Source organism: Piliocolobus tephrosceles, chromosome 5 (assembly GCF_002776525.5).
Source record: "Piliocolobus tephrosceles isolate RC106 chromosome 5, ASM277652v3, whole genome shotgun sequence".
Lineage (NCBI taxonomy): Eukaryota > Metazoa > Chordata > Mammalia > Primates > Cercopithecidae > Piliocolobus > Piliocolobus tephrosceles.
This window is the reverse complement of record NC_045438.1, coordinates 37,688,603-37,698,464: the sequence shown is the minus strand read 5'-3', so window position 1 is coordinate 37,698,464 and position 9,862 is coordinate 37,688,603. Positions and strand designations below refer to the sequence as shown.

Below are 9,862 nucleotides of genomic sequence, written 5' to 3'. Positions count from 1 at the left end.
AAAAAAAAAAAAAAAAAAAAAAAAAAAATTAGTGGCTAATGGTACGTGTTGATCAACACAAATGGAGATGAGAAGGGGAAAAATGCTTCTGTGAAAAGACCTCCTTGGCCAGGTACAGTGGCTCACGCCTGTAATGCCAGCACTTTGAGAGGGCGAGGCAGCTGGATCACCTGAGGTCAGGATTTCGAGACCAGCTTGACCAACATGGCGAAACTCTGTCTCTACTAAAAATACAAAAATTAGCCAGACCTGTTAGCACATGTCTGTAATCCCAGCCACTCGGGAGTCTGAGGCAGGAGAATCACTGGAACCTGGGAGGCCAAGGTTGCAGTGAGCCGAGATCGTGCCACCGCACTCCAGCCTGGGTGACAGAGCAAGACTCCGTCTCAAAAAAAAAAAAAAAAAAAAACACCTGTTTTCTCCCTTCGTGGGATGCACATTCAGCAGTTATCTTTATATTCCAATCTGTTATTTTGCTCTCATTGTTTTAACAACAGCAATACACACACACACACACACACACACATATATATGTTTTCATTGTCAAACATTTTGTTGTTATCTAGAGACCACTGTCAGGTATTATTACCAATAGTCATATATATATGTATATATGTGTGTGTATATGTATATATGTGTGTATATATGTATGTGTGTGTGTATATATATATAAATCCTTGCATACCTTGTTCAATTGGAGAATTCTAATGTTTTTCATTTATCATTGTAACATGAAGGGCAAATTTTATAACATTTCTGTACCTACCTCTTATATGTAGGACAATCTGTCTTTAAGTGAGGATCAATTAGTTGATAAAAATGATTCCCAGATAGTTTTTCCTTCAAGTCAAGCACCCTGTTGTTTAAATAAGTGTCTTGTTTAAAATGAAAAAATGTGTAATGCTATGTGATCTTCACCAAGATGCGTTAACCATAATTTCACTAACTGGAATTATAATGTAAAAATAACTTAAGAGAAAAATGAGAGAACTCACTGTAGTTGAAATATTATAAACACACTCTTCTTTTTTTCAGTTATTTATTTTGAGACAGGGTCTCTCTCTGTCACCCATGCTGAAGTGCAGTGGTGCAATCACGGCTCACTGCAGCCTCGACCTCCCAGGCTCAAGCCATCCTCCTGCCTCAGCCACCAGAGTAACCACCACAACAGGCTAATTTTTGTATTTTTTTTTTTGTAGAGACAGAGTTTTGCCATGTTTCCCAGGCTGGTCTCAAACTCCTCTGCTTAAGCGATGTAGCCACCTTGGCCTCCCAAAGTGCTGGGATTGCAAGCATGAGCTACCAAACTCTTCTTATTTTCCCAACACATGGTCTGTATAGACTACCTATTTAGACATATCTAATGAGGTAAAAAAATACATCTGCATCCCACTTGTCAGCTGGCTTACAGCCCATATTATTTTTTTAATATTATATGTGTATTTCTATATGTATATATTTTTAAATATTGGATTTATCCAACATTTATAATCATTTTGAACTAAGGTTTTCATTGTCAAACCTTTGGTTGTTATCTGGAAACCACTGTCAGGTATTATTACCAATAGTCAGATGAGATACCCTCATATGCCCTGCTCTATGCAACACGTTCCTCCTGGGTGTTCCTAGGGGTGGGTTTGGGGTGAGTGGGCACCCATGTCCTGGGGCTCCACGGCCTGCGCTGTCTGCAGCAGATGGATACAGCGAGGGTGTCTGGGGCGGGTAAAGAGCCCCAGGTCTGAGCTCAGGGCTGCAGGACTTAAGATTTTTCTTGCCCAATTGTCTGGCCTCAGGGAAGTAATTTGACTTTTTTTCCCCTATGTAACTTTTCTTAACTCTAGTCCTTTGTCTATCAAATGTGGCTAGGAATGTGTCTTTTATAGGATTTTGAAAATGAAAGGTGATAATAAGTATGTTTGTGTATTGAAGAAAACAAAACAACGTGCCCATGCCCTGGGCTACACAGGATAGGACTGGCCTCTGCCGAGGCTGCAGCTTCCTCCACACTTTACCTTTGACATAGAAAGACAGAGCCCTAGCCCATTGTGTTCATTAGACTCAACTTTTGAAGTCAGACTGTAAGTTGGTAGATTAATTAGAAACTGTGAGGCTTTGTCCCCATGCCATTTCTTTAAAAGACCTCCTAGGATCATAGAAGAAAGTCAGGGAGTAACATACAGATTGGTTTTGCTCCAAGATGGTTACACTGCTGTCCTTCTGGCTCAACTTCTTTTCAGTCCAGGGCTTATTTGAAAAATAAGTCTGCCAGCTAAATTATCTCTAATTATACTTGAGGTTTTTCTTTTAATCCCCCAAAGGGAAATTTTCAAGGAAAACAAAGAACTAACCAGAATAAAGGCTAGAATTTAACTGTCAGGAGCAAAACCAATGGTAAATTTACATTATGTAATAATTAGCTTACCAGATTAATCAGTGCTTCAAAATTTAAATCATTTTTGCTGAGCCTGGACTGTGTGTCCCAAGAATTGTCTTCTACAACACTTCTTTCCTGAAGATTGAATGGAAACTTGGTTACTGGAGGCAGGTCTTGGCATCTCTGAAAACTCAGTACTGTGCTTGCAGGAGGCCCTCAGAAGTCTCTGCCTTGAGCCCCAACCACAGTGTTCCCTACACACAATGAGTTAAGTGCTTGCAAATGGGATGCCACTCTTAAATTTTATGTTTTTTAAAAATAGCCTTTGCTTCCTTTGAACTACATAATACTTGAAAACTAAATCCAGCAAAGCTCCCTCTTCCCTGGGAGCCAGGGGAGTCATGCTGGGCTGGGGCTCCTCCCAGGCTTAGAGACTCACACACATTCCTGGATAACAGGCTTCTTTTTTTTTCTTTTTCTTGAGACAGAGTCTCACTCTGTCGCCCAGGCTGGAGTGCAATGGCACAATCTCGGCTCACTGCAACCTCCGCCTCCAGGTTCAAGCGATTCTCCTGCCTCAGCCTCCTGAGGAGCGGGCTTACAGGGCCCACTACCATGCCCCACTAATTTTTGTATTTTTAATAGAGATGGGGTTTCGCCATGTTGGCCAGGCTGGTCTGGAACTCCTGACCTCAGGTAATCCGCCCGCTTCGGCCTCCCAAAGTGCTGGGATTACAGGCGTGAGCCACCGAGCCTGGCTAGGTAAGAGGCTTCTGCCTCAGCTCTGCTCTGTTCCTTCTCAGTTGAGGGCAAATAGGTTATTTTATTTTTAAGATCCAGAAGGAAAAGCTCACAAAACTCACTCCTTTTTTTTCCACCAAGTGAAAATGTGTCAAAAACAGTTTGCATACCTTTCTAGACCTGCATATTTAAATAAGGCTTATTCTTTCTTCACTACCTTGTTAACTATTCTTACTGTGGCCTCCCTAAAACTTAGCACATTTTTTTTAAAATGTTTTTTTTAAAAACAGGACCCCACCCCTGCTGCCTGCAGCACCGCAGGGTCCACCCTAGCAACAGAGCAATGGTCCTGTTTATGTTGAGGGATGAGCATGGTCAGCTGTCGTTATTGCTGCGTTCCTCATCAAAGACGAAACTACCAATGGCAACCCTTGCATGTCCAGGGATGATGCTGTAAGAATAACTTCAATTTGTAACCAAGACTCCTTTTACCTTACTCTACTGAGGCAAAAACAAATTTTTATTTTGGAGATGCCACATTGCTCTGGCAGCCTGAGCCTCTGCAGAAGAACCAAGGTCTGCAAAGCTGCAGCCAGCTAGCTCTAGTCCTAGATGGCAGGAGGTCCCGCCTGAGCCTAGGTGCTTCCTGTCTGTTCCAGGGAGTTTTCTAATGATTTCTTTTGTCCTCTGCTCTGTGGCTGTCTCATACCAGCCTGGCATGTATCCATACTTCTGGTTTGGGCAGAGGGAGGAGACCTACTTTGTTTTTGTTTCGTTTTGAGACAGGGTCTCACTTTTTCACCCATGCTGGAGTGCAGTGGTGCAATATTGGCTCACTGCAGCCTCCACCTCCCAAGCTCAATTGATCCTCCCACCTCAGCCTCCCAAGTGGCTGGGACTACAGGCACACACCACCATGCCTGGCTAATTTTGTTCATTTTTTTTAGAGACAAGGTCTCACTATGTTGCCCAGGCTCGTCTCAAATTCAAGTGCTCCTCCTGCTTTGGGATCTCAAAGTGATGGGATTACAGGCGTGAGCCACTGTGCCCAACCAGTATCTTGCACTCCAGCGTGGGTGATGATGTGCGGCTGTCTCAAAAAACAAAAACAAAAACTCTCAAGTTGGGCCAAGATTAAGATAATGCAAACAGCACACAATTGGATTGTGGATCTCACAGATAAGGGAGCCATCTGTCTCTGGGAGATCACCTGACTACACAGGCTCACATGAAAGTCTATGCATTAAAATTCAGGTGTCATCATGGAACCCCCAGACCACCTTGGCTATTTTAGAACCTGCTCACTTACAACTGGGCTTTGTTTCACATTCCGGCTCAGCAGCAACTTACTTTTTTAAATATAATTTTTTCTTTGTGGATAGGACATTGATCTGGCATAGTAATTTTGTTCGAACCTAAAATTGGCAAGGTCACTCATTTTATATTATATGTTTAATTGCCAGAATTTTTACAGCTTAATTTTAGATTCCGATGCTATCTTTTACTTGGTTTTTATGGATGAATTCAGAGGAAGTAACATGGCAGAAACTTTGCACATTTATAAGACAACGATCATTTTGGGTTGGTGGGTCTTTGCCTTGGCTCTCCAGGACATATAAGGAAGACCATAAAAAAAAAAAGCTCCGAGAACGTGTTAGGAATTTTTCTCTAGGATGGAGCATAGGCAGACACTATTTTCCAGAGACATTCTAGTCATTGCTGATGCTTCTGCCAGCAAACACTCAGCTGCCTGGATTAGGGGCCAGAAATAGTTGTGAAAATGACAGGTAGAGTTCAGGAACAATTATAATTCTGGCGGCCAGCCATCACCATGGTTGCATGGCATCAGTGTAAACATTATAGGCAGACAAAAACCAGGAGCAAATAATCACTGGGCAGCAGGATGATAGGTAGGTAGGTAGGTGGATGGATAGATAGATACATGGATGGACACACACACACAGTCCTGGATTTGACAGATAATCCCTATTACACAAGACTCTCTGGGAGGGTTGTTTTTTTTTTGAGATGGAGTCTTGCTCTTGTCGCCCAGGCTGGAATGCAGTGCTGCAATCTTGGCTCACTGCAACCTCTGCCACCCAGGTTCAAGGGATTCTCTTGCCTCAGCCTCCTGAGTAGCTGGGATTACAGGCACCTGCCACCATGGCTGGCTAATTTTTGAGTTTTTTGTAGGGACAAGATTTCACCATGTTGGCCAGACTGGTCTCGAACTCCTGACCTCAGGTGATCTATCTACCTTGGCCTCCCAAAGTGCTGGGATTACAGGCGTGAGCCACTGAGCCTGGCTGGAAGGGTCTTTAAAACAATTATCTTAGAGAAGCTTTCACTTTCCCCTCCTTTGTCTCCTGAGGCTTCTGAGTGAATATCCAGTTTTAAAAATAAACCCTAATGTAAGGAAAATCAGCTTTTCTATTTTTATCCTAATTCAACACTGACATTTAGCTGTGGTTCTTCCTCCTAGAGGTCTCCGCATTTCTTTTGTGGGCTTTGTGCCCAAGCTCTTTAATGTTAAATAGTAGAGAATCAAATGAGAATCGAATACATATTTTTTCTAATTCAATTAAAAAAAATCAAAGAAATTTCCAGGCATTAAGGAGTTTTGCATTTTTCCAGTTTTATTACAGGCAGACAATGTAGCAATAGAGGGCCTGATTTCCAGCAATAAGGAACTTTCAGCCCAAATTTCATGCATTATTTTATGAACATGATTAGCTGTTCGGGCCAACAGCCAGTTGAAAAGACGTCATTCAGTTTGAATTTTATTTGGCAGAGGAACTTGAGGAGAAAGAGTCTCAGAGGAACTGCTCCAAGTCATCGTTCCCTTAGGTGTCAATGGTCCCAGAAACGCTTCTCACCAAGAGTTAGGTCTTTCAAATGTGAGAGTGGCACTTCAGAGGAGGAAGCACCTTAGTTTTGTCCTTATTGCTTTCTTGCTGCAAAGAGGGGCTTTTCTGGGATCTGTATGCCTGGGGTTTGAGGCGATAGCTTCACCCTTAGGAATAAAAGTGGGTGAAAGAATCCAATAAAGTTTCCAGGGAGTCAGGAATCAGCAGATGTTGAAAGGACTTCGGAAGAATTTGGAACCTGTGTAATGTGGTTATATATGTTGATCTTTCCCTTTAGTGAACCAAGGGAAAATGAGTGGTATTAGAGGCCTGGGTGCTGTTTTTCAGGTTTTCATAGGCTAAAGGATGGATGGAGACTATGTCCACCCTTTTGGGAAGAATTATCTCCACGAATTTCAAAGAGATGGTGGCTGGCATAATGAGACAAAAGCGGCAGCCTCTGACAAGCAGAAAGGGGAGTCTGGACTAAATGCCCATCTGGCGTTCCCATCCTGGGATTCCCATCCCAGCCCACGCATCCTGTTAACAGGCGCTCATCATGCTGCACCACCTATTTATGTATTGGCCTCATCCTCCACAAAGGCAGGAACTGTCTTATTTTGCTGCCCAGTCCCAGGATTTAGCAGAAGGTGTAGCATGTGGTTAGCGCCTGCAAATATTTAGAGAATGGAACTAAAAAGATGAGGAATTGCCCTCTGCTTGAGAAGTTTCCTGAAAAGGTCGATTTAGGGGCAGGGCAACCAGCAAGCACAGCTCCAGCCTGTAAAGGGCTTAGATATCCCAACGCATTTAGACTCCTCTTGGGATGGCTGGGCGTGGTGGCTCAGGCCTGTGATCCCAGCACATTGGGAGGCTGAACCAGGAGGATGGCTTGAACCCAGAAGTTCAAGGCTATGGTGAGCTATAATTCTGCCACTGTACCCCAGCATGGGTGACAGAACAAGGCCGCATCTCAAATAAATAAATAAATAAATAAATAAATAAATAAATAAATAAATAAAATAAAGACTCCTTTCTCAGGGAAATGCTTGTGATTGGGAAGAATAAGCCACTTGGGCACTTTGTGGGGAAAGGGGAGGACTAAAATAAGGGTTGTGCTATGGTAACAGCAGAAAGGTAGGTCTTTTTTTTTTTTTTTTTTTTTTTGAGATAGAGTCTGGCTTTATTGCCCAGGTTGGAGTGCAATGGCACAATCTTGGCTCACTGCAACCTCTACCTCCCTGTTTCAGCGATTCTCCTGCCTCAGCCTCCCAAGTAGCTGGAACCACAGGTGTGCCTCACCATGCCTGGCTAATTTTAGTATTTTTAGTAGAGACGGGGTCTCACCATGTTGGCCAGGCTGGTCTCAAACTCCTGGCCTCAAATGATCCACTCACCTTGGCCTCCCAAAGGGCTGGGATTACAGGCGTGAGCCACTGCGCCCAGCCAAGCATGGGTCTTAATGACGGCAGGTCATGTGCTGCTGAGTTCATTTGCAGCAGCAGGCAGAGGGGATGCTGCCACCAGCAGTCCTCCGTGTGTGCTCCTGCCCGGCCCTGCACTGTCCTTTAAAGAAGCATTAACAAATACTTCCAGAATATCAGGTTAATAGGGCAACAAATCATTTGCCTGCTAGGGGTGCTCATAAGTCTCTTACTCCTAACAGCCCTCCATGATGAGTTTGTGTTAGGGACTGCCATCTCACGCCTTCAAACATCAAAGGTGACTTTTCTATGGGCATAAAATGGTTCTAAAACAGTATTTTCCCCTACATAGAAATCAGCTATGTGAATGACAACATAATTCTCAGCATTTCTTGAATCCTGGTTATTTCATGTAATCAAGAATGCTTGAATTCTGAATATAGTACTTGCAAAATTATTCTTTTTTGCCTGACGAACTAGCTTTATTAATTATTTATTTATTTATGACAGAGTGTCACTCTGTTGCCCAGGCTGGAGTGAAGTGGTGTGACCTCTGCTCACTGAACTTCCCCAGGTTCAAGTGATTCTTCTGCCTCAGTCTCCTGAGTAGCTAGGATTACAGGCGTGCCACCACACCCAGCTAATTTTTGTATTTTTAGTAGAGATGCGGTTTCACCATGTTGGCCAGGCTGGTCTTGAACTCCTGACCTCAAATGATCTGCCCGCCCGGGCCTCCCAAAGTGCTGGGATTGCAAGCGTGAGCCACCGCGCCCAGTCAGAACTCACTTTAAACCCATTTTTTTTTCTTCAATGAATTTGAATCTCAGCTAAGAAAAAAAAGAACTATTCTTAGTTTCACCCCCCTCAAAAAAAATGCCCCTGAAGTTCTCTCAGGGCTCAACTGTATAAATGGCAAAGCAAAATGCAAATTTCTAACTTTCCCCCACAACCAAATAGTGCTGCTCAAGTTAACATAGTGCAGTTCATGCTTTTAAGTGGCTTAAGTATTACTCATATTATGAAACTACAAAACACCCTTTTTAATAATACTTCATGAAAATAAAATTCTTTGGAGAAATGACAAGTTAAAGCTTCCCAATAGAGCTTATATAATGGTTTATGAATTTCTTTATCACGTGGGTCTAACTCTACAGAAAAGCAATGTCATAAAAATTCAGCAGCAACTTTACCTTCATGAATAAACTGAATGTTGTCTTTGGGTCACATTTTGTTGGAATAACATTTCCTTCAGAATCTTTGATCTTTTTACCACGTTTCTTCAGCAGAAAATATGACAAAAATTCCAGAGGTTTGTCCTAAAGAATGCCGCCCCCCCCGCCAAGAAAAATTCTCATTTAAAACATTCATCTGAAATACAGGTGTCAACAGTGCAGCAGAAGAGAGAACACACTTTTTAGCAGGGATTTCAGCTTTCTACCTAATTAATTTACATGTCCAGAAAACAGAGTGACTAGTACTCAATTCGAGTCAGTACATGAGACTTTCTAGTTAATCTCATATTCCAGTTACCATACGTACTCTTGGTTCTCAACACTTTGTCACAATCCAGTTAAGACACCAAAGTTTTATGGGAGGGTCTCTCAAGATCTTTGGAACCAAAGTGGCCCACACCATCCCCTCGGCCAAATGAGGAAAGGGAACAGGAGGGATCTTGTCGTCTTTCACAGGGAAGAGGAAGGCCTGGGAAAGAGGCTGCAGTAGCAGAATTGCTAGGAAAAACATGCTGGGCCTCTCAAATTTGGTTCCCTCTCAGGCTATAGGTTTCAGCACCATCCAAATTATATCATACATGGTTATTTTTAAATAATTAGGTGGAAATAAGTACACTGAACTGACACCAAGCACGCTGAGTAATCCTTCGGTGTTTTGGGAGACAGTGCAGGGGCATCTCTGTGAATATCCCTGCTCATTTTATCAGCAAGACTCGCCAAAGGCCTTTCGTCATTGGGCTTCTGAGACTTCACAGAAGACAAACTACAGCTGATGCAGCTTCGCAGCCCCCACCCAGTGCAGGACAGCTACGCCCAGAGATGCCTGGTGCAGACCCAGAAGCCACACTGAAACAGGAGCAGATACTCGATAATAAGGAGAGAGGGAACGTGTGCAGAGACAGTGTTAAACTCACCCACAAAGTAGAATTTTGATGGTGGAAGAGAATTTAAGACTCTCCTTGAGAATTCCTTGGAAACTGGAGAATTTAGGTTATTGAATATGTTAACATCAGCCCTATCTCCATCCTATTCGTATTCCTGACTCCCCTGAGATGGAGAGCTGCACGTTGCATTTTCTTTCTTTCTTTCTTTCTTTCTTTCTTTCTTTCTTTCTTTCTTTCTTTCTTTCTTTCTTTCTTTCTTTCTTTCTTTCTTTCTTTCTTTCTTTCTTTCTTTCTTTCTTTCTTTCTTTCTTTCTTTCTTTCTTTCTTTCTTTCTTTCTTTCTTTCTTTCTTTCTTCTTTCT

The 9,862-nt window shown here is 42.7% G+C and overlaps 1 protein-coding gene across 1 annotated transcript in view; it reads right to left on the bottom strand.

Moving 5' to 3' along the window:
* Positions 1–9,862, bottom strand: part of ECT2L (epithelial cell transforming 2 like) — a 95,421-nt gene that overhangs the window by 25,484 nt on the left and 60,075 nt on the right. The window contains exon 12 of the mRNA XM_023191004.2: positions 2,423–2,509. Within this exon, the coding sequence (XP_023046772.1) occupies positions 2,423–2,509 (87 nt within the window). The remainder of the gene's footprint in view (positions 1–2,422; positions 2,510–9,862) is intronic.